Source organism: Lemur catta, chromosome 13 (genome assembly GCF_020740605.2).
Source record: "Lemur catta isolate mLemCat1 chromosome 13, mLemCat1.pri, whole genome shotgun sequence".
Lineage (NCBI taxonomy): Eukaryota > Metazoa > Chordata > Mammalia > Primates > Lemuridae > Lemur > Lemur catta.
This window is the reverse complement of record NC_059140.1, coordinates 63,205,887-63,230,777: the sequence shown is the minus strand read 5'-3', so window position 1 is coordinate 63,230,777 and position 24,891 is coordinate 63,205,887. Positions and strand designations below refer to the sequence as shown.

At 49.3% G+C, this 24,891-nt stretch overlaps 1 protein-coding gene across 3 annotated transcripts in view; it reads right to left on the bottom strand.

The window, feature by feature from the left end:
- Nucleotides 1–1,074: 1,074 nt before the first annotated feature.
- Nucleotides 1,075–24,891, bottom strand: part of ATP7B (ATPase copper transporting beta) — a 68,182-nt gene continuing 44,365 nt past the window's right edge. The window contains exons 9-22 of one of the 3 annotated variants that reach the window (XM_045567297.1): nucleotides 24,246–24,479; nucleotides 23,445–23,536; nucleotides 16,439–16,566; nucleotides 16,180–16,334; nucleotides 15,837–15,971; nucleotides 12,778–12,972; nucleotides 11,442–11,624; nucleotides 10,091–10,241; nucleotides 8,752–8,895; nucleotides 7,359–7,501; nucleotides 5,845–6,048; nucleotides 5,647–5,764; nucleotides 4,032–4,134; nucleotides 1,075–3,464 (exon numbers count right to left, since the gene is read on the bottom strand). In XM_045567297.1, coding sequence (XP_045423253.1) covers nucleotides 3,191–3,464; nucleotides 4,032–4,134; nucleotides 5,647–5,764; nucleotides 5,845–6,048; nucleotides 7,359–7,501; nucleotides 8,752–8,895; nucleotides 10,091–10,241; nucleotides 11,442–11,624; nucleotides 12,778–12,972; nucleotides 15,837–15,971; nucleotides 16,180–16,334; nucleotides 16,439–16,566; nucleotides 23,445–23,536; nucleotides 24,246–24,479 — 2,259 coding nt within the window. In that variant the 3' untranslated portion in view covers nucleotides 1,075–3,190. Of the gene's footprint in view, nucleotides 3,465–4,031; nucleotides 4,135–5,646; nucleotides 5,765–5,844; nucleotides 6,049–7,333; nucleotides 7,502–8,751; nucleotides 8,896–10,090; nucleotides 10,242–11,441; nucleotides 11,625–12,777; nucleotides 12,973–15,836; nucleotides 15,972–16,179; nucleotides 16,335–16,438; nucleotides 16,567–23,444; nucleotides 23,537–24,245; nucleotides 24,480–24,891 lie in introns of those variants that run through there. The other 2 variants (XM_045567298.1, XM_045567300.1) reach the window with 2 other exon arrangements.

Sequence of the window (24,891 nt, the reverse complement as noted above, 5' to 3'; positions counted from 1 at the left end):
TATCAGGGAAATTTGCTCAAGTTTTAGAAACCATGTTATCTTCTAAAGAAGTGGGATCCCTTCCTAAGGTGGTATCAACCCTTGCTTTTCACAACGGGACATGCACACAACATGAAATTTCCATACCTGGGCATCCACAAAATCAGTCACGTGCATGTGGCATTTAGTCCTCCAGGGGGTGCCAGCGGGCACTGTGGCACAGCAGCACATGGCGCCCTAGGCCTGGCCATCTAGCAGTGCAGTCATTTTGAGCACAAGATAATCACCTCAGTGATTCCACAGAGAAGTGTTGGTACCAAGACGTGGATATGGGAGGAAAGCTTGAAATATGATAAAGGATTGTGTCACCAGCACGTCTCTGGAATCTACAACTGTGCAAAGCTCTAAAGTAGGTAGTTTGTGTCAATGGTGACTTCCCAGTGTCTATTTCCCTTTGAAGGAAGATGGCCACATGTTCCAGTTTGTCTCGATAGTCCCAGTTTAGGCCAGTTGTCCCGGCACAACTATTAATAGTGCCTCCTTCCACTCTTAAAAGTGTCCTGGTTCAGATGACAAATTATACTGTCACCTCCCTTTAGGTGTACCCCACTTAGGGCCCCCTTGCTACCCTAGGATGCCCACAGAGCTTTCCTGGCAGAGCCCCTTGGTCCAGATTTTTCTGCTACTTCCCCTGCCCCACTCTTTCAGGGCCAAGGAACTCAAAACAGATCCCTTCTGATTAAGATGTGTGTGTTTGAGAACAGCCTTTTGCAGAAAATCACCCTGAAGCAGAGAAGCCACATGATGGGGTGCACTGTGCCTGGCACAGTGGGGGGACTGAGCTCTCCCCACACACCACTGAGGCCGGCCACATTCGGCATTCGAGAGAGGGGTAAACATCAGTGCCAGGGATGGCAGATCAAGAGGGCTCCGGCCACCCTTACGTCCCCCGCTGTTAAGACCCCATCCTTCTCTGCCCCCTAAATGCGTGGAGCTGAGCCAGCGCCTCGAGGTCATCACGAGGTCATCAGGGCACACAGGGCCCCACTGGCCTCCGGCCGTGCTCCTCTCACAGGCAGAGCCAGCAGGGCAGACTTTTAGAGGAATAAAACAAACTTTATTCTAGTATTGCACGGAAAGTTTTTGAATTAAGAATTACCTGACCGAATCCTTTATTCTTGAACATCTAGAAGGTTATTTTCTGTAAAATTACGTAAATATTTTCATGTCCATATATGAACATGGAGTTTATGGTCCTAAAAGTTTTAAAAATCAACACAATTATTTAGATAATGATTAGCCTCGTTAGAAAACAAGACACATTCCCCGAGCAACAATAAAGAGAGGACACAACTTGGGATAGACAGTCGGGGGGGGGGCAAGGCAGAGACTAAAAACAATGAAAATGAGACAAAACCCTGTGCTGGATTTAAAAGATAAAACCCGGCAAAAACTACATTAAATGCAAAAATTGAAACTAATCATCCAAGGTGAAGGTGAGATGACCTCGGGAATCAACTGCAATCTAAACTGGATACAGCTAATACGTCACCTGGCTGACGTGTCCTTCCAGGAGGCAAAGACCTTTTCCTTGTTTATTCTTATCAAGCAAACTGATATTCAAAGCAGCAGCAGAACTGGAGAAAAGCCTTCAGAGCCAACAGACTAGGCATGTATTAACATATTGGCTGTGTGATCCCAGGCAAGATTCAGCTTCTCTGAGCTTGTTTCCTTGCCTGTAAAATACAGACAATAGCTACCTTGCTGGTTTGGTGGGAGGATTAGAGATGACCTAAAAAAAGTGCTACTAACACTGCCCCTGGCAAATAATGGACACTCAATAAATAACTAAAATTATTTTGTGTGTGAGACAAAGGCTTCACTTTAGAATTTAATCTGATTCTAGTACTTGGTCCCTTGTGGTTCTGTCAATCGCCAACGACTTCAGAGTCTAAAACTGGGCCTGTTCCTGCCCCTCTGAGGTCACACAATCACAAAGAGCCACCGAGAGGTAAAAACAGACTCTCCCTCTGGGGAGCTGCGGCCACCTCTTCCCTAAGGTGCCTACGCAGCGTGTAGAAGGCAGGCTGGTGGGGGAGCGCCGTGCCTTCCTCTTACTCAGGCAGCACTGCTTCTCTGAGTCACCAGGGCACTAGTGACATGAATTCTCTGCTGGACCCCATGAGGTGACAGAAGACCACGTAAATGAAGCTCCTGGGACCATGCGGGGAGGCTCCTGCGTACGCACACCTCCCCACAGGGCACCTGTTTCAAGCACCACAGGCTGCCCAGGGACACGGAAGGAGCCCTGGTCGTGAGCACCTAGACCCCACAGGAAGCCAGGCTTGGACCCTCAGGCCGGGCCCCAAGACCCTCACTTCAGCTGGCAGCAGCAACCTGCTCTGGGAAGAGAAGCCCCAACTCCACGGGCAGGCGGCTCCTAAGCGAGAGAGAGCTCTCCTCAGCCGGAGCAGGGCGTGGCGGGCTGCCCGGCGGGCTGTGTGGGCCGCGTGTGAGTGAGGCGGCAGATTCAGGCTGGGCACGCATATGCCACAGCGTCTGCAGGGCCACAGGGACAATGGGCCTGTCCTCAGAGGTGACAGGCATGGGGAGCGGGGTCCCCAGCATCTAGGACGCCAAGCACACAGAGGGGAGAAAAGGAAGAGATTGGGCCAGCAGAATATGCCAGGTGCACTTGAGGTAAACTGTGGTCTCAGAAACACGATGCACATAGGTACGGTCAGAAAGAGCCCGACGGCGAGTTCTGCACGAGGTCTCCGGAAAGGCCCAGCTAGGCTTTCAGTCCCACTGAGACTGTTCCTCATTAGGTAAGCAGTCGTCCCAAATACTGTGAGCAGAGGTCTGTGAGCACTGACCTGCCTCTCGTATTCTAGAGTCCAAGCAAGGCTTCTGACGCAGCCCACGCCAACACCGTGGTGAGGCCATGACGCCCCGCCCCGCACCAGACGGACCCAGGCAGGGCAGGACTCCACAGGCCACGCCATGTGCTGCAGGTTGGGATGACCAGAAACATCCAGGAAGTAGAAGTCCCCAAGGCCGGGCAAGCTTTGCCCACACTGCTGCTGGCTACTGGCGCTGCACCTGCTCGGCTCAAGCAGCGAATGGATGGATGCCAGCTCCCTTTCGGGAGGAGTCGGCCGGCTGCTTCGCTGGAGAGAGACAGCCCTGCCCTGCCCTGGGCCTAGGGCTTCTAGATGTACTGCTCCTCGTCCCTGTCATTCAGGAGCAGAGACCACTTGTCCCCACCGTCGTCCACTGCAGTGGTATGCCGAGACGGCCTGTCGGGACTCAGGGAGGACAGAGACACCTGGCTGACGTAGCTGACCTGGTCCCACGGTGTGGCCCTGGGGGAGTCTCGCCGCCGGTCATCCATGCCAATGTACACACTGACCTGGGACGCGGTCAGGGGCTTCATGCGGCCGTGGGCCCGAGCCTCGTACCTCTCCGCGTCGGGCTTCTTATAGCTGGAACGCAAGAACGCAAGAGCATCTGAGCCTTTCTGGACACAAGGCTCTTTTTTTTTCCTTGAAGCCTGGCGAGGGCCTCTCACGCATCTTTGAATAACATGCAGTATCAAAACCTCATGTATTTCAAAGAAAACAGACATTAAATGCCTATGGTTTAAGTAAAGTTCACCTGATTTAGAAAGTTCCTAAGAAGCAAATGCCTTACACATAGTAGGCTGCCATTAACTTTTGTTAAATCAATGCATTAATAAATGAAAAAAGATAATACACAGGGATCTCCTGTCCATGTGATATTCACATAAACAGCCCTCGAGCAGCAGAGTGAGAACAGTCCGGTGCGCTGACTGCTGGGTGGTAAACCAGCTGCCCGTGGTCCCGATGACTCACTCCACACACACACCTGGCTGCCACTGTGGGGTGTGCCTCAGGTGAATGAATGGGGAGCGTGCACGCACGCCCATTCTTACCCCAGGCAGTGCACTGGGGAGCCCCAACCTGCCGTGAGCACACAGTGGCGGAGCCTCCGGGGAGACTCGAACAGATGCCCCAGCCCGCGGGACTCACCACTTGAGCTGCAGCGAAGAGAGCACCACAGACACAGAGGAGGCCGCCATGGCCGCCGAGCCCATCCAGGGCTGCAGCACGATGCCGATGGGCATGAACACACCTGCCGGGGGAAGGACACGCACTCACACCAAGGCAGAGGTAAGAGCAAGGAGCAGATCTCCGGCACGGGGGGAGGGGGGAGGGGAGAGGGGATGGGGGGTGCCAGGACCCACCCTCAGCCACCCCTGCCCACGTTGCACCCACAGGCCCCTGAGGGGAGGCTGTGCTAGAAAGCTGGGCACGGGACACTGTCAGGGACCTGGCTCTCTTCCACCTACCCTGCCCTTCCCAGAACCTCCCACGGAGGCACCCCGTTTCAGGGAGTGTTCTGGGGAGCAGAGGTGCAGAGGAGGAGGGAAAGCAGCAGGAGGCACAGGAGCCAGCTGTCCTGAAGCCAAAATCCTCGTCTACATAGATCATCTCACCTCCAGGGCTTCACAACACCTTTACAAGTGAATGACAGGAGACTTGGGCCAGGTCTGGTCAACCGTCTGTGGCAAACGCCCAGACGCCAGTGTGGACGAAGCTCCCGAGCCGGCTCTGGGGGCAGGCGGGACACCTGCCTGACTCACCAGGCTCAGGAGGCCAAGGCAGACACGCTCATCTCTGCTATGGGAGGAACCGCTAACCACTCGGACGCAACAGGGGGAACCAAGGTAGGGAAGCGTAAAAACTACAGGTCTCCTCAGCCAACAGAGGAGCACTACCTTGCAGAAGGGCCTGGAACTCTTCCCAATCAGGTTCCACAGGATTCGAGGGGGAAGGGGCAATTACAAAGCAGAAAAAATTCATTTCTTTCCATGATCTTTGTGAGAGTCAGAAGGAAACCTGGGCAGGATTAATCAATTTTTTTTTTTTTTTTTAAGAGTCTCACTCTGTTACCCCAGGTAGAGTGCAATGGAGTGATCACAGCTCACTGCAACCTCAAACTCCTGGGATCAAGTGATCCTCCTGCCTCAGCCTCCCAAGTAGCTGGGACTACAGGCGGCACCACCACGCCCGCCTAATTTTTCTATGTTTAGTAGAGACAGGGTCTCGCTCTTGCCCAGGCTGGTCTCAAACTCCTGGCCTCAAGTGATCCTCCCGCCTCTGCCTCCCAAAGTGCTAGGATTACGGGCACTCTCCCCTGATGAGGATCACAGGGCACGTTTCTCCCCACTGCACCCAGCCTCTGGGCAGGATTAGTCTTTAAAACAAGGTTTTGAAACACCAATAGTGGTGCCTAGCATGTGGCAGGTACCCCATAACTCTTATTAATGATGATTTTTCAGACTCTATGTCTTAATAAATGGTTCAGAAAATGGGGCCACATAAATAAACAGCCACGCCTCTCGACCAGCTTTGTAGGGAGGACCAGTGTGAATGAAGGTTTGGGGTCCTCTCAGCAGTTTCTCATTTCCCGTTAGAGACGTGTAAATACGGCAGGGACTACAAGGACACCAGCCTTTCTAAAAGGCCTCTGGCCAGCCAGCGGGCGGGCTCCTCACTGAGCTTGGCAGGAACCTGGCAGGGAGCAGCCTTCCTGGCCCAAGCTGGGGCCACAGGTAACAGAGCAGGCGAGGGCCACCCCTACCTGCTGCGATGGGAACCCCAACCAGGTTATAAATCAGCGCCAGGACCAGATTGACTCGGATTCTGCGGACGGTCCTCTTGGAAAGGTGAATGCTAGCCACCACGTCAAGTAGATCGTTCTGGAGGGGAGAAACACGTGGTGAGGAGGGGTCTGCTCCACACCTCGCCACTCCCACGGCCTGGACACAGCCGCACTCACCCTGATGAGGACGACGTCGGCCGCTTCGATGGCAACGTCTGTGCCTGTGCCAATGGCGACACCCATGTCCGCCTGGGCCAAGGCCGGGGAGTCGTTAACCCCATCTCCCACCATGGCGACCTTCTTCCCTGCATTCTGGAGCTCCTGGACCTTGGCCACCTTGTGAGAAGGCAGCACCTCTGCAAAGACTTTTTTGATGCCAACCTACGAGGAAAGGAAAGCAACATCTGGTGTTGGCCAAAGATAGCAGGCGGTGGTAGAAACCCTAAGTCACCCTCTCCCCCTGGCCTTGGCCTCCAGGACCAGTCAACCAACCACATCCTGCAGGTCTGTGGTCACAGGGCACATTTCTCCCCAGCTGCCACCCCAATGTCCTGCACTGGCTTAGGCCCTGTCCACATCTTAGCCCTGCAACTCTCCTCTCCACGTGCCATCCTAGACATCTTTCCAAAACAATTGTTAATCATGTTAATCAACAATCATGTTAACCTCCTGTTTCACGTCCTCCAGTGGATCCAACCCACCTCCCTGGGGACAATAGCTAAACTCTTGGGGATTTGCCTTCTGAGGCCCCTGGGTCTGGCCTCTGGCTGGTGGCCCACAGCTAGGGCCACACTAGCCTCTGCACCATGCAGCTCCCTGGAGCTTCTCCAAATCACCGTGTCACTCTGTGCCCCTGGGTGATACTTGTGCTGCCGGCTACAGGCAAGGAAGGCTCAGCTCTCCTTTCCCAGGCCCTCTCCTGCTTCTCAGGTCTATGCCCCATCACAGCTCTGCCCTATTTCTGGTCTACCCCACCGCAGGGCCACGAGCCCCTCTTCACTCCTCACAGTGCTTGGCCCTGTGCTTGTCTGTCACATTCACGGTGCTTCGTGCGGGTGAACCAGTTTTAACCAGGAAAAAGCGGGAGGACACTCAACAAATCTGTCATTAACAAGGAAGACCACGGAAAACAGAAATATTGCTGCTTCCATCACAGGACATAATTAATTTTCAAAGCATACAGCTCGGCACACCTTTGTGGGAGAGGGGGAGTACAATTTTCAGGAATTCACGCTGGAGCTGTGCTGTGTGAGGAGTCAGGCAGCCGCCCTGCCATGCTGTCCTCCTGGCCCAAACTCAGCACCAAGGGCCGCTGGAGCCCTGCCCAGGACCGAGTTATCTGGGCACACAAGTGACAAGAGCCAAGCTGGCAAAACCTTCCTTTAACATGAAGATGTCTTTTAGCCCTCAAGCCATAAACTATTTTTCTCCTATCGCAAAGACGGGGACATGGTTACAGAAACTAGAATTGCTTTTTCCAGGGATGTGTGCACCCGGCCCCAGGGACAAGACCTCTATGGCGGCAGCACAGCAGTCTTAGATGCTGCCTAGCTCGGAGCAGAACGGGGTACGCAGGGCAAAGAGCACCTGGGAAGAGCAGAAGCAAAGCTGAGCGCTGGGTCCCCTGGTGCTTATTTTTGTCCCTAGACGCTTCTGTGAACTTAACAGTTTGTAGTCTTGAAGGGCCGAACCTGAGTAGCAATGGCTCTGGCTGTCTTCCGGTTGTCCCCTGTGATCAGAACCACGTCGACACCCATGCTTTGCAGCGTGTGCACAGCCAGGGCGGCCTCCTGCTTCACAGCGTCTGCGATGGCGATCATCCCGCAGAGCATGCCTGGAGCAGAGCAGCCTGCGTCAGCGCGCAGGGGACGGGGCACCCCAAGCCAACGTGACGTCATGACCTGCAGCAGCTCTCACCATGTAATGCTACGCGCAAAACACTACTACACCAGATTATGTAACATAATATGGTTTTGGGGTTTCTTTTTTAGTTGTACACATTTAGAGATGCACACAAAAGTCTGGAAGCAATATAGAAATGTTCACAGAGGCTCCCTGAGGGGTAGGGTTGTAAGTAGTGCTTTCATTTCTTCTTTGTGGCTCTCTGAATTTTCCAAATTTTCTGCAAGGAACATGTATTATTGTCCAAAGTACCTGGCTCATAATAAGAACTCAATACATGTTAGCTATTAAAATTTGAGAAATGTAACAAATGTTAAAGTGATGAACATCCAAACTAGAAAAAAAAAAAAAAATCAATCCTTTCTTTTTGTCTTTTCCTACAGAAAACATTTCTGCAGAATTTTTCTTTTAGTGCATCTTTAGGCACCGAAGTAGGTTTCTAGGGCCAAGGTGTGAACGGGAACAGAGTGAGGGACGGATGAGAGGGCATGACTAGCCAATTCTAGTTTGACAAACCGAGGGGACTGTGGGTTTACAAATACTTAGAAAAAGGGAAAAAGAGAAAAGGGGAGAGGAAGATATATTTAGTTGGAGCATTCAAAATACAGTACATAAATTATTTCTTATTTGCACATAGTTTTACTTCTATTAGCAAAACTAACATTAACAGAGTAAAGATTCTACTCTCTTTAAGACGCAGACAGACAGAATCTGAGTACTAAGACACACGCAGTCTCGAGAGGCTCTGCACACCCAACCTGTGCACAGCAGACAGGGAAGAGCTGTGGGGATCACATTATTTAAACACCACCCTGTAGTTAAAACTGTGGGAAGTGAATTCCTGCGTTGTCTGCACGGACGAACATGAAGGAAGACTTTGAACGACCCACTAGGACAGGAGCAATGATGATGGCAAAGATAGTTTAGGATTCTAATGGCAAGAAAACCAATGGCAGAACAGAGCTGGCTCTTGGGTCAGATGGAGACAGCCAGCTGGAAAGAAAGGGCTCAGGATGGGAATGAAGAGAAAAGACAGCAAGACAACCTTCTGGAAAACAGACCTGAAACTAGCCAAGAGGAAGATTCATTTAAAAAAAAAAAAAAAAGGAGGGCTCCTTTTGCCTGACATCCACAGAAGACTGCATTTTGAGAGACTGGAAGGAAGGTCGGAGCAAGAGGTACCGTCGATGGCCACCAGGATGGCTGTCTGCCCTTTCATCTCATGGTCTGTCATCGCGTCACTGACGTCGCTGGGAATGGTTAAGCCATTGCGCCTCAGCCACTCGCGGTTTCCAATCAGCACAGAGAAGGTCTGGGGGGCTGCATCTATTCAAAAGAGACTGTGGTTATTCCTAAATAGTGCAGTTTCACTATTAACTGAAAATCATGCCATCCTTTTCACAGCAAATATCTATTTAATCCTTCTGAAAAACGATAACCTGGTAAGTGCCTCTTGTAACATCATCCTTTAAGACCAGGGGGAGAAGTACAATTCATGTGCAGGACAGGTGGGTATGAGTTAAAATGGGGTGTTAACAGTACATGCTGTATGTGTGAAGACGTTATAAGCATATTAGGGCATTGTCATACGATGTCCGTATCTGCCTGTAGAGGTATCCACTGACTCTTTCCCCACAGGGGTTACAAGCACTTAGTTATTAGCCCCACACCCAAAGCAAGTGTTGACTAGATTCATTACTGCTTGGTATCAATGACCCCAGGTAATCAACAAATAATCAGAAAAGTCTATTTCTATGAAACATTTTACCCTATACCTCCTGCATCTCTCACCTGTCACCTTCTATCAGTGTGCTGCTGACTGAGGCGTGACTGCACGACCAGCCCCTAAAAGCTAGCGTGGAAAGGTCACCCTGGGGCTTTCAATTGGTAGAAGGTGGAGGATGGTGTCTAACAACACAATCCAAATCAAGATTTCACAACCCACATACTTAGAAAAACCACTAGACGCGGGGTTTTGGGGTGTCTCCCCACCCCACAGTGATGGCAGGCAAGCTGCCCTTAGAATAAGAAAGGCCATTCTTCGAAGGAGGCGTCGCTCCAAGCAGCATCCCTTCCTGGCTTGGACAGGACATGTCCATCTGTTTTCCCTGAATCCTTATGCCAGCTCTGTAAATACTACGCATCCCATCACGGTCCAACCACATGGGAGGCAAACAAGAAGAACAAAAGTAGAAGTCCCATCTGTCTACTCTGTAGCTTATGAGAAGCATACTCGATTTGCGATAAGAAAGAGGAGAATCAAAATAATGGGTCAGCTAAGCAGTACTCCATGAATCTAAGTCATGTCTACTTCTGCCTGCCATAGGCATCAAAGAATACAAGGGAGGAACTGCAGGCTTCCCTGGGGAGGCAGGTGCAGGTACCCCAGCCATGAGCCACCTTCACCCCCAGCAGGGAAATCATGGCAGGCGGGCCCAGCTGGGTGCTCTCTGTGGTTCGGCACACTCCACTTTAACCCAGCCAGGCCCAGATCTAGCGCAGAGATAAAGGCCAGGAATACCTTTTTCTGCAGGAAGGCTGCCAACCCGTTCACCCGGTGGGCGCTCACTGTGGGCCAGGATGCCTTCCACATTGCTGACTTTGCACCCGATTCCACAGCCTGGCACCGCCTGGAAGTCCGTGCAGTATCCCAAGGTCTCTGTTCCGAGTTCCTGCAAAGGCAGAGAGAGCAGAGGAGAGGGAGCTGGAACCAGAAAACTGAGAGGGGTGAAGTGGGAGGGAGGACAGGGACACAGGGTGAAGGCAGTAGGAACAGCATGAGGCAGGAGAGGGAAGTGGAACTGACGGGGAAGGATAAGAGAGCAACTGGGAACTCAGCAATTAATTTTCTCTCCTCTGACACTGATATTATAGCTAGTGAATTGAGTAAGACTCATCAGCCTAAAATCTCTGCCTGGGTGATGCCTCACCTAGTGAACGGGCTGCAGACTAGAAAGGAGAGAGGCAATTCACACCAAACACCTCAAATTAAAGAGGGGTGCAAAGCGAGGAAGACATCATTTTTATGTTGCCAAAAACTTCATTAAAATGAGGGAACAATCAAGTGGTGATAAAGCTACCTTGAGGATCAAGTGAGAAGTGCCCATGCAGCAGGCCCTGGAGGAGGGCATGAGGTGGCGGGGAGGGAGGTGAGCAAAGCCTCACGTGAAGGGTGGGTGTGAGCCCTTGGTCTGTCTGACCCTCCATGAAGGACAAAACCAGAAATGAGGTTTCTGGAAGATCCCCTGTCCAGGAAGAGGTGTCAACTTATTTTCAAGGCATCCATCTCACCTTTCTACATTTACTATTAATAATACCAATATTGCTCAAATCGTTTAAAAATTGTCAGGGCAATATCCCAGCATGTTCTGCTGCCTCTATATTCAGATTGAAGACAGAGAAAACAGAAATAGGACCTTTCACATGGAGAGAAAGCTTCTCCATGCCTGTGCCAAGCACCCACGGGGCATTCTGGCTTAGCCCTGCTGGTTCCTCTCCATTTCAGATGTCCCCGGTGCAGAGCACTTCTCCCTCCCTCACCCCAATACTCCCATGTCACCTTTGTGTTTGTCAGCACTAAGCGCTGGCAAAGGACTGAGTTTCTAGACTGCCTGTCTTCCCCTCAGGCTGTAAGCTCCCAGGGGGCAGAGTGTGTTGTCCCAAGCGCAGTGCCAAGCAGATGCTCAGCAAATGACCGTGACACAGAACTTCCTTTGTGATAACGTGGAACTGTGACAAGGGCCGGCCTAGGAGCCTGCTCAGTGGTTTTCTAGACCACACAGTGGAAGGCCCCCTGGGGGCAGCTAGGAGAGAAGGCTGTGGTGAGGCATGGAGGGGGGGCCAGGGGCAGGGCCACACCCAGGTCCACGTACCTCCTTACAGTATTTGGTGACTGCCACACCCAGGGGGTGTTCGCTGCTGGCCTCTGCAGTCCCCACCACAGCCAGAACCTTCCTGAGGGGCAGCGTGGCCATGTCCACAAGCAGGAGGAACCGCATGACTCTGGGGATGCCATGGGTAATGGTGCCAGTTTTGTCAAACATCACAGTCTTTATCTGCCAAAAACAACCGTGTCTGTGTGACCACGATACAGATGTGAGGGGCTTTCACAGTCCACACAACGCTGAGGCAGAACTTAAACCACCTGCCTCAGGCAGATAACAATACTCCTTCATACCTTCTCAGCATAACCCTCTGCAGTCAGTCTACAGCAGGGCTTCAACAACTGCTGCTCTGAAGAAGCTGTTTCCCCATCTGCCCAGTCAAAAACACCCGCACTGTGGCTTAACCTTGACCAGGTAAAGCCAGAACTCTCACTTGGCTGTACAGGTGACACTGTGGCACTGTCTCCTGGACAGTGACACCATTGCAGACTCCCTCCTGTCAGGTCAGGAGTCAGGACCCGGGGTGTCCTCTGCCTCCCTGTCGACTGCTACCCACCGAGCCCAAGCACTGTTTTCTCTTGCCTGCCTAAGTGCAAAAGCTACCGAAAATACAGTCCTCACACTCCAAGTTCAAGAAAGGAAAGGACTATTCTGTGGCCATAATGACAAGTAACCCCCACCCCCCTGCCCCCGGGGCCAGTTTTAAGTCTGTCCCACTTGGTCAATGGCAGTTTGCACCAGTCCCCCGTGTCTGACAGCGGCAGCCACACTCAGCATCTGCACTTCCATGGCCGTGGCCAGCCGGGCCCTTGCTTCTGGAAGTCCACCAGCCCTGACCTGCACGCGTCCGAGAGCCCTAACTAGGGCCAGCAGGCTGCTCGGTTCAGACCATTCCCACGGCTCTCCCTCATCAGCAAACAATGGCTTCAGCTTTTTGTTTCTGACGCTGAGTGTCGGCCTCTTCCTTCAACACCACTCACTGATCTTCTTCCAGTGATTCTTGCCTCCTTCACTCTGCAGCCACAATGATCCTACTGACACGGAGTCCGGTCACATCACCCAGGCGCGTCACAGCCTTCCATGGCTCCTGTCGTCCTTAGGGAAGTTCAGAACCCCTCACTAAACCTTCAGGCCTTCGTGCTCTGGCCCTCCCTCAACACCTTCATCTCCAGTTTCTCTCTCTCACTCAATGATTTTCTTCCAGCTCCTCATTTATTCACTCAGCTAGTAACTTCTGAATGCTTTGAATGAGCAGGTGCTAGGCTAGACGCTGGGGACACGAGGAGGAGAAGTTCAGTCCCTGATCTGTGGAGCCCACTCTGACCTTGTGCGCCATCTCCAGGGGCTTGCCTCCCTTGATGAGGATGCCGTTCTGGGCGGCCACGCCGGTGCCCACCATGACCGCCGTGGGCGTGGCCAGCCCCAGGGAGCAGGGGCAGGCGATGCACAGCACCGTGATGGACGTCTGGAAGGCAAACCGGATGACCACCTCCGTCTGGGAGATATTCTTGTAGGGGCTCTGAGAAGGGGAGAGAGGCAGAGGCGGGTGGAGAGTTCAGTGAGGAACCTCCCAGAATTCTCAACACACAGGGACATTTCAGCGGGCTGGCGGGGCCTGAGACAGTGGGGTGAGCTTGGGTTTAGGGAACACGATCGCATTTTGCACTGCTCCAGTAACAGAGCTCACTTGACTGTCGCACATCCCAGTTTCCAACTTGATCCCACAGGCTTTCCTCAAAGAGGCACTACAGGAGCAGAGTCTCGCATAAAACTCCTCCACAGGGGAAAGAGCACAGACTCTGGCATCAGACCAGGTAAACCCACATCCTGGCTCTAACACTAGCTTCACCTCTCTGTGCCTCAGTTTCCCCATATACAAATCGGAGATAATACCCAGCTCACAGGTTGTTGTAAGGATTAAATGAGGCAATACACATACAAACACATATAAACATACACAGTACAACACATGTATGGAACAACAACATGGTATAGGAAAGGCATCTAATCTAAGAAATTGTAACTATTACATTACCATTTTTATCATAATTACAAAAGCTTTAAAAATGATGGGCATCCAAAGAATTTCTCCTAAGGTGACAATCATACAAGGGAAAAAAGATACAAAGATATTTATCACAGTGTTTTGTTTTGTTTTTGTAATGGCAAAATAAAAACAACCAACAGGAGATCAGTTAATTAAACTGAGTATGGTGTGTATAACAGAACACTATGCAATTGTTGGAATGATGACACGTATCTATACTTACTAATATGGAGAGATACCATAACACTGCGAAATTAAAAAGCAAGTACAAAAAGGCATGTGCTGTGATTTTATTCGTGTAAAATTCTCTATCTACATCTGCATATAGCCTTTCAGCAGTACTGGAAAGACGTCCACCAAAGTGTAAACACAATTACTTTTGGGAATGTGAAATGTGATTCTGAGTCATCTTTATTGTCTTTGCTATATTTTTCACTATTTTCTCTGTAAACCCAAAACAAACAGATAAAATATGGGTCTACTTTTCCAGATAGCTGGTGGCACATATTGGTATTATTAGGTGAATTCTGAGAGTTTGAATTGTCTTCGTTTGTTTTTTAAAATGGCCGGTGGCTGTTGGTATAATCAACAGATTAATTTTAATTTTGTAATTTTTTAAATTTTAATTACAGTAAAAAGCACATTTTCTAAATCAAGGATACAGACCACAATCTCTTTAGTTTCCCCCTACACTCTATTCTTTGATTTTGAAAGGCAGGATTCCAGAATAAAGTATTTTATTAAACGGTTATTTAATTTCACAGAAACCGTTGTATTTAGATAGAAGGACCCCTGTTTAAGATAAGATTTGTAGAAATAAAGATGATGGGATTAAAAAAAAAAAAAAACAAAACTAATTCTTGTCAAAATAACGCCTGGCATTGTGATCAGACTGGGTAGATTTCTAAAGTTAACAGGAACCCTTCCCTACAAATGATTTTTGTATAGCAGAGTGATGACAGTATCTTACAGGAACATGCAGTACCTCATTTGCCAGCATCCTCCCTGATTTTGCAGATAAAAACAAAAGAAGGCAAAGTAAGACGGAGAGGCATGCAACAGTAGAAAGCCACATATTCTAACTTGTTTAAGACTGAGCCTTCCCATGGCCACATGCCAAACGGGCTGAAAGCAGAAATGTTAGGCGGTCAGGGGCCACGAATAGCCGCTGGCAAATTCTAGGAACACATTCATAGGTTACTCTGAAAAGCACTGAGCTTCCCTTAGATGGCACAAAGTGCTTAACTTGGACATTTTTCAATTTAAGATAGGAAATTTGAGGGAGAAAATGACATTTTAGTAAATGACATGCACACTAACATTTGACATATCTTTAAATATGGGCAGAATTTTTTTAAAAAGAAGAAAATTATCTATTCCCTATTTGTAGTTTCTTGTTCGAGGGCTCTAAAGTAAAACAAGCATTAGGCAGGGCTAGGTATGAGATAAGGTAAAACACTGTTTCTCTCGTTGGGCAGCTTTAAATACCACTCTGAGCTGTAATATAGCTTTTTACGTATATCAAGATTTCAACCTTGACACGACTGACATTTGGGGTCAGATAATCCTTTGTTGTAGGGGCCTGTCCTGTGCCCTGTAGAATGTTTAGCAGCACCCTGGCCTCTACCTACCAGATGCAAGTATAACAGCATCCCCCTCCCCCAGTCACAGAAACCAAAATTGTCATAGCTCCCAGTGGAGCATCATTGACATACATAGTTCCTACTTCTCAAGCAGATAAGTCTTGAGGGAGAGACTGTATTTCCCACTTTTTTTTTTTTGAAGTTTGATAAAAATTGTATTTCCTATGATACTGTTCTTCATCCACTTTTTTTAAACTCAAAAATGCATATTCCATTGTCTCACTTAAAATGTTTAACAAATATTTAATTATTAAAAAGCTATTAGCATTACTTAGAAAGTTGGGAGGTCAAAAATGGTACTTGGGGAAACAGCAAAAAATATATTTTCTTAAAATCTGTTAAATTATCATGCCATGAAAATTCGAAGTGAACTATTTTCTATGATGTATGCCTCATAACCTCAAAAACGGCCAATAATGCATCTTGCAAGTGTCAGCACTACAACTGAGAGCCAGTTGGTGTCTGTGAAAATTATCTAAGTAGAAAGCAAACGGCAACTTTAATAAGAACCTGCAGAAGGGGAGTGACTGACCATCCTAGCCTGGCTTAGATTTTGTTGCCAATAAGTGAAGCAAGCAAATAAAACATAATGAATAATTAGAGTTCAGTGAGTCTAAGACACAAATGAATAGGATTAATGGCAGTAGATTATTTAAAACACAACAACCATATAGCCCAAGGCATTCAACTTACAGGAAAGTATTTCTGAACAACACCAAAATCGATAAAACCGATTACAATCCATACCACCAACGTCAAAGTTGAAATGACGATGATAAATGGGACAAAATATCCACTAAACCGGTCAGCCAGTTGCTGAATGGGTGCCTATGAAAATAAAACATCAAGACCATGGGAAATTACAACCTACAAAGAAATGAAACACCACAAGCGTGGATAGAGACTGGGATTCTGACCTCCCTCGTTTACTAATCAATCTTTACTCAATAAAATTGCCCGATTCTATGGAACCCCTGAAATAATTTCTAAAATGGGGAAACTGAAATGACACTGTTTTTTTAAATTTCTTCATTACCTTTGACATCTGAGCCTCTTCCACCAACTTCACAATCTGAGCCAAAGTGGTGTCATTGCCCACGTGAGTAGCTCTAATGAGCACAGAGCCATGTGCGTTTATAGACCCAGCGATCACGGTGCTTCCAGGTTTCTTAGTGACTGGCATGGCTTCACCTGGAGGTAGAGAGGAGATAACCAACACTCACTCAGTCCCATCCAGCATCCCTGTGACCTGGCAACTGCTGTGATGTCCACCAAAGGGAAACAAGCCACCTAACCTGTGATGAGGGACTCGTCAGCCATGGTATTGCCTTCCAGGACTTTCCCATCCACTGGGAACTTTCCCCCAGGGACAACCTTGATGATGTCACCCCGCTGCACCAGCTCCATGGGGACTTGCTCCTCTCTGCAACAAATGCCACTCAAGTCACACACCCAGACACTCACAGCAGCTCACCCTCTTGCACTGTCACCCAGGTCAGGTTCTAGACGAACTGTTGGGCTAGTTACACTACATTTGCTTTAACATGGACAACAGCGTTCACTTAATCTGTTCACTTATAGATTGAATCAATATTTATTGTGCAGCTACTAAATGCCAGGCACTGTTTTAAGTACTGGGAATACCGCTGTGAACAGCATAACAAAATCCTGACCCTCAAGAAGACAAATTCTGCAGTGGAAACACACAAGCAAGATGGTATCAGGTATTAAATAAGTGCTAGGATGGGACTAAACCAGGATAATGTCACTAGAGGGCTTCTCTTGGAAGATGACATTTAAGCTGAGACCTAACTGACAAGAAGGTCCAACATGTGGGGAAAGAAAGTTCAAGGGAGAGAAAACAAAAAGGCCTAAGGCAGGCAGGAAGTGTGTGTTTGCGAAGCAAGAAGGAAGCATGGCTGGCAGGAAGTAAGTGAAGGTCAAGGTGAGGTCAGAGAAGCAAGCGGAGTCCAGATCTTGACGGGTTCTCCTAGAGCCAAGAATAGGCTTTGGATGTGAGGTTTTTAGCAGGAAAGTGACACAATCCGATTCACGTTTTCAAGTGATCACTCTGGCCACTGCATGAGAATGACCAGTAGGGGCAATGACAAAAACCAGGAGAAGAGCTAGGCTGTTGCAGCAGCCCCTGTGAAGGACAGCGGTGACTTGGACTGGAGGTGGAGAAGAAACAGGCAGGCTGTTTCCAGCGCACACATCCACAGCATGTGAAAATGCAGTCGATGTGAGGGCCAAGAGAGCAATCAAACAGGAGCCCCACATTTTCATTTTGAGCAACTGGGTGGATAGAGAAATCATTTAATGAGATGGAGACAACCATGGAGAAGCAGCTGAGGGAGGGTGAAGGAAGAGAAGGGAAGGGACAGTGTGAAGAGCTTCATTGGACATGTCAGGTTTAAGGTGCCTATTTGACTTCCACGTAGAAATGTCAACTTGGGGGCTGAAAATATGAGTCTGCAGTGGAGAGAAGAGGTCAGAGCTAGAGGTACAAATCTGGGAGTTTTCACAAACAGATGGTGCTTAAAGCCATGAAATGGTATGAGCTTCCCCAGAGTTAAAGGGAAAAGAGAAAGGGTCCTAGCACTAAGCCCTGGGATACTCCACTACCTGGAGGCTGAGCAGAAGCCGAAGGACCAGCCAGTGACACAGGAGGAAAATGAGACAGCTGGGAGACGGGAGATGGGAGCACCCATCCAGCTCCACCAAAGGCTGCCAAGTGGCTCCACGGGGCAAGTACACGCAAAAATTCATCACACTCTACACTTGGGGTCTGTGTCGCAGTACATGCCAGTTATATATTAATAAGAAAAAAAATTCAAAGAAACAGAAAAGGGGGGAAATGCTGGTGAGGCTGAAATGAGGATTTTAAAAAAGCAAGGATTAGATTTGGGCACATGGAGACTATTTGGTGGCTTTGGCCAAAACAATTTCAGAAACTGCTCGAGTCAAAAGCCCAGCTGGAATGGGTGGAGAGAATGTGAGGTGAGGAAATATGGACCACAGCTAAAGTCAAGTTTTTAATGAAGGTTTGTTGTCAAAGGAAACAGGGAAACAGAGCAGAAGGGGGGGGGGTCAAGGCGGGGATGGTGTGTGTGTGTGTGAACGGCACACTGGCGGGAAGGGCCCTGCAGAGAGAGAGAGAGATGTTGGAGAGAGAGAGAGGGGAGGGAGGCATCGGGGGACCGAGGGCCACCGGACAGCACCTCTCTGGAAGCACCACATGGCCCAGATAGAAATCATTGTATTTTAACACGGGCTCATGAGCAGATAGTGAAAAAGTCAGAAAAGCAGGCCTGGGGCTAAGCTATACCTTCCTTTCACTCTATAAAGACTATATGTAAATTGTCATGGGGACAAAAGCCACCTTATTTATTTGGGGAAAAAAATAGACATTTACTGAGTGCTAGGTACCATGCTAGACTTTTACATGTTTTATTTCATTGAATCTTCCCAAAACCATATGAGGTAAGTGATATTACCCCTATCTGAGCAAAAATCTGAAGACTTCTTAGAAAGGCACAAAATTGAACATACTTTCTTACATGTTGCTAGGCATAAATACACAAAACTTAGTAACCAGCATATACAGACAGGTATGTTAAATATTTGCATCCACAAGTTCCTTTTAAAAAATTGTTCAGCAATGTTCTCTGTAGTGAGGATTAGAGGCCTGTTGGTCTCCCAAGGCCAAGCTCCATGCACCATGCTCCCACCTCCCCTCCAAAAGTGTGAACACACCCTGCTTCCAACCAGGTCTTCAGTTCTAAGGGGTGCCAAATACTGAGGAATGAAGGCTGCTTGATAAGACTAAGCCCCCAAGATTTACCACGCGTCGCTGTGGGCCACTGTACACCAGGTATCACGACAACGGTGAGCAAATCAGACCCAGCTCTGACCGCCTGGGACTCAGAGTCAGCCTAAAGATGCTGGGGAGAGTCCCCGGGCAGCAGTGTGACCTGGGGTCCAGAGCAGGTGCCTCCGAGTTAAACAGGCCTGGTTCAAAGCCACCGTTTCCTCCTTTCTACAATGGCGATTTTGTTTCCAGGATCAAAGGAGACACGTGTAAAGTGTTTAGCACCGTGCCTGACACATGGTAAGTGCCCAGAGAATGCTGGCGATTCTTATTAATGACATTTTCACTGTTGATTGGCCTCTGTGACCCAGGTAGCAGGCTAGGCTGGGGTTACACAGAGGACAAAGTGCAGCCTTCCTCTCAGGGGGGTCACAGCCTGGTAAGCTAAAAGCAGAGACGTAGACGGGCAGTTAAGACAGTGAATTCGGTAATGGCAGTAACATAATAAATGGAATACTGAAAAGTCGGCTCTCAAAGACGGAGCCTTCAGTGCGGGGAGCAGGTATGTGAAAATCAGTTTGGTGGCTGGGGTGGGTCAGTAAGCCAGAGGGAAGGACCTCGATCACCCACGAATATTCTCAGCTTATATTTAAAGCCTTCCGGCGATGGAGAGGTCCAGCTCACACCCCTGCTGAGGCTCCATCTGCATGACCTAGAGTTCTCATCCCAGCTGCCACCACGTGTGCAGCAGGAGCAGCCGCTTCACTTTAGGAAAAAAAGACCCTGAGGACTAAAGGGCAGACCTTTCCCCTCAGCAGAACTTACTCAGTTTTAAAATGTCTGCTTCTGCAGGGAGACTTACAGAAAATTGGCACAACAATCCAACTGGTGCCTAAGAAATCTTTAGGAATGCTAATCTCTGCTTAATCTAACTTTGAATTTCTCCTTTGATCTAAATTAAACACATCTTTCTAACTCTAACCAGCTTAAAGTGAGCAGCCCTTTATGGGTGCTAGCAAGGCTCCTTCTGGCGAATTCCCAGCACAGTTCTTCAGAAGCTGATATCGCCCCCAGATGCTGAGTGGTGGGCTTTCCTCAGTATTTCTTCAGGTCTAAGGCTTCTGCCAGCAGTTTGCTTACCTCCCCTTCTCTACTCACCTTCCTTAGCAAACATAAGGCAAAAAACAACGGTCACTGATCTAGATAAAACTTGTAATTTTGTTTCCCCTCTAATTATAAGAAACAGAAAATTTCAACATGGGGGACTGGGGGCCGGGCTGTGCTAGCCCTGTGCTGCCCAAGCACGTGCGTGTGTGCAGCCAGTTTCTTAACATCTGACAGCAGGTCCAGCTTGGGCGCGTGCAAGTCACAGAGTGCTTGGTCTGAGCCAGGACTGATGGGGAGTCATTGAAGGATTTTCCACTACAGAGTAATGTGATCAGATTTGTGCCTTCTAAAAGATCACTGATTTGAATGTGGAAATGCTTAGAAGGAGACAGGCTGCAAGCAGGCGGCAATGAGAAGATCGCTCTGGTGCTTTAGGGGTAGGTTGCAGGGGCCTGGATGAGTGTGGGGGCCATGGGGGCAGCAGATGGCAGCCCTGGAGATCAAGGAGCTAGAGCCATGAGGAGGGAGCCCAGATGTGTGGGGGAAGGCAGGGGAGGGGCTGCAGAGGATGTGCAGGCTCTGCCCAGGGAGCTGGTGTGAGGCCGGCACCCCCTGAGACGGACAGGCACCAGGGAGGTGGGAGAATCTGGAGGGAAAGGGGAGGGGGCTCTGAGCCTTTGCGAGCCACCCAAGAGAAGGGTTCCCACCGGATCTGGAGGTGGGTTTGGGAATGAGCTCCCCAAGGCTGTTAAGTGAAGACATAGGGGAGACAAGATGTCCCAGCAAGTCTGTAACATACAAAGGGGCCACCACCCAAACCCTAAGAGCATCCATAATTAAGGCATAGGGAGAGCAAAGAAAGTCCACGAAGGAGAATAAACAGCAGCAGCAAGGGAAGAAATTACAATGCGCCAGATTGACTGCACCTATAAATGCTCTCATCACCCAAGACTGAGGATAAAGAGAACGGACACGTGTCCTAGCAAAGGGAGGGAGAGGGAGCTTGGCTTAAAGGAGCCAGTTATTCAGGAAATGCCAGCGGCCTTCAGATGGCATCACGGATTGTCCGCACACGCAGAGGCCCAGGCGTAGGAGGTTCCCTGCTGGAGGCAGAGGTGACTGGGGGGTGGGGGGCGGTACCCAACATGCCTCAGAGTACAGAATGGTCGAGCCCCTCAGGAGAGGCCTGGACTGCCGCATCGGGCAGCAGAGGGAGTGGCCTCGGCCTAGGAGAGCAGAGTGTGATGACCATGGGCCCCAGGTACCCCGTCAGGAGGGCAGATAGGAATGACCACCCCAGAACTGTGCATGAAGCATTACTGGACACTCTCTGAGCACACAGCCCATCTGAGGAAAAGCCAGAATGACTGTTGTCTTCTGGCTCCTAGCTTAAAAATGTTCCCACCACGCAGTGATGGCAGTATTCCGGCCCAGTGTGCCCACAGCCCAAAAATGAATCAGCATCCTTGGAAAGGAGCTGAGTAATGACAGGTGTGGCCCGTTTCACGGGCATTTCAGCTGGCTTGTGCCTTCAGGCAGATGCCTGTCCCCTGTGTTCAGTCACTGGAGCAGTTCCAGCGGTGGCCAGCAGGGCACTTGCAACTGAAAAGCAGATCTAGCAGGGCGAGTTGGAGGAAAGGGGAGTCCAAACATTGCTCCCCGTCTGAACGTGTTCACTCCTCAGGAACTTTCATGTCATTAATTGATTAAGAGGCCAAAGTGAGTGACTACTGCAGAACCACCGGCCTTGGGAGCCCAGAGTGCCAAGTGCTCCATCATGCAGGGTCTCCCTGCCCCAGGGAGGGGACGGTATAGCATGGTGACTATTGGGGGCTCTGGGCAAGTTACCTCACCTCACTGAACTTAGGCTCTTCCTGACGAAAGCAGGATGATGACAGTACCGACCTCACGGACGGCTGTCAGGATTAAACTAGACAATCTGTGTACAGTGCTGAGGAGTGTACCTGGTACATCACAAGGACTCAAATCTCAGCTATCACTACTGTAATTATGATTATTACTTAAAATCCAGCACCGGGAACAAAACCAGTGCTGTGCCACAGCCAGCCTGTGCCTCAGCCAGCCTGTGCCTCATGACCTTCCCGTGCACCTGTGCGGCCTCACTGGTTCCTTTACTCAGCCCAGGCCCGCCAGCCCCATGGGGAGGCAGAGGGGCTGCCCCAGCCCTCGCAGTCTCGGAGGACACAATTACGCAGACTGGCTCCGGTAACAGACTGATGAGTGGGCACGAGCATGGGCGGCGGGGGGGAGCCAGAGGCTATCGTCTCTGACACCCAGAGGGTTTGGAGTCCACATCACACTGGATGGTAAGAATCAGCAAAGACCACAGAGAGAACCAACAGAGAAGGGCTCCTGAGCAGAGGCCCCAGCAGCCGCCCCTCCTTCCACTGGGCAGGACGGGGAGGTGTGGGGAGGAGGCCAGCTGAGCAGGCGGAGTGACAGGGGACAGGGGACTGGTGGGTTTCCATCTCAATGCTTCTACTGTCAGAGTCAGAAGTGAGACCACAGGCTAAAGGGGCAAGTGGTGGGGCCAGAGAGAATTTAGGAATGTGAAGGAGGCCTGAAATAACCATTGTGCAGAATATAAAAAAGAGGCTAACCAAGGAAATACAGAAGCCTTAATTTCTAAAAATTTCCATGTTATTAAATATGCTTTAAGGGTCAATGTGTATAAGGATTAAAAACACGGACTCTGGATCCACCAGCCTGGAATATCCCAATTCCACTACTTAATACCTCTGTGACCTTGGGCCACTTGATTAGCCTATTTGACCCTCAGTCTCCTCGTCTGCAAAATAAGGGTATTAATAGTCCCATCCATAAAAGTTTTCATTCCCCCTTTGGTTAGATGAAATACAAAGAGGTTAGAATAGTGTCTGGCAAACAGTAAATGCAATATGAGTTTCCAGCAATAAAGACAATGATTATTATTTCTAATATCAGGCAACCTTATGAGGAAGATAAATACCCCTCCTCCCATTTTTACTTTTTGGCAAGTTGAAGCCCTTATCTCTCTGCCCGTCTGAATCCATATCTTGCAAGGAAGGCCCAGTTCATGTTCCATGTTCTCTGTGAAGTTTTCCTCGACCACCATTAGCCTTCCTCTTCCAAGCTCCAGGCATACTAGTCATCTACACCTCTTATTTGCCATTTAGCATACAGACACCTCCTCCAACTCTTGCTTGCTTTTTCATATTTAAATGCCTTGTTTTATAACTGGATTGAGAGGAGGGGTCCTACTGCAAGTGTGTCTCTGCTCGCCCTCACAAGGTCTAGTGCAATGTTGCTATGTGGTGGGTGTTTGAATCATACCACACAGGTTGAGGTAAACTCATCAAAGACTTCTGATGAAGACAACCCACCTGATGATTAAGTTGTCCTCACCCAGGGTCACAACGGTGGCTTCTGTGGCTTGGAGAGACATGAGTTTGGCAAGGGCTTCTGAGGTTTTGCTCTAGGAAATGACGAGAATGTAAAGTGAGAGCTACCATAAGCTGACCTGCCCAGACCCAGAGCCTGGCATTAGAGGTGTGAGAGAAACAGCTGGAGAAAAGGCAGCTGCCTACCACAGCCACGCTGCACAGCAGAAGGCTCTTCAGGGTGGGCGTTACCCACCGCAGCCATGTGTGTCATTGCCACACATTGTCACTGCCTGTGAAACTGAATTCTAGGAATTACATTTCAGATTGGAGACAAATACCAGTCTGCCCACTGACCACTTTCTTTTAGGTTCAATCTAATTTCTTTTAGGGCCTGAGTGGCACTCTCTTATAGGGGACATTTCAATGCTGGGGTCAATGGAGGGTGTTAAAAATGGCGTGACCCTGAGGTGGAGATGTGGATTTCTAGACTAACAACTATGTACTCAGCTACGCACGAAGAGATAATGTGGGCTCTGACCTGAAGGCCAGAATTCTTTCCTTTACACAACACACCTGAACAAAGGTTTTAATATAATAATTAACCAGATTAGCTGGGATTTCAGAAGTAGCGTCCAATTTGGAGATTAGTGACTAGAGCACCTAATTATGTGGAGGTTTCCTATTTCTTTAAGTCTGTCCCTATATTCTATATAATTAGTAATTCTAAACACAGTGTTCAGAGGAACTGGGGTTTGTGTTACTAAAGGAGCAGCTCCTTCCTGACCCTGAAGCTCCTGGTACCTTTGCCACGTGCTCCAGCCACCGCCCCAGGGCGATGAACACGAAGAGCATAGGGGGGGTGTCGAAGAACGTCACAGGGCTCCTCTCAGCCTTCTCGGCCACTGCAACCACCAGGATGACCAGAGAGTAGGCGTAGGCAATGCTTGTGGCCAGGACGATGAGCACGTCCATGTTGGCTGACCTGTGTCTCAAAGATTTGTAGGCCTGAACGTAGAAGTACCACCCACCGAGGAGCTGCAAGACAAGGAAAGCTCTAGCTGTGTGCACAGTGCTGACATCACTTTTCCCTCTGTGATGGATGGTTATGAAACACACTTGCTGATTCAGAGGACTACTGGCCACAGCAGTGGATGACCCAGAACATGAGAGAGCTTTAAACCCAGAGCAAACAATGCAAATGTCCTTTAACAGAGGAATAGTGAAATGGTGGAAAAAATTATGATTCACTTATACTATGGACAGTGCAACCCAGAGCAAACAATGCAAATGTCCTTTAACAGAGGAATAGTGAAATGGTGGAAAAAATTATGATTCACTTATACTATGGACAGTGCTATGCAGTCTCTGAAGACAATGTGCTCTATCTATAAACCACTGGCATAAAAGATGTCCATAATACATGGTTAAGTAAAAAAACCAGTTACAC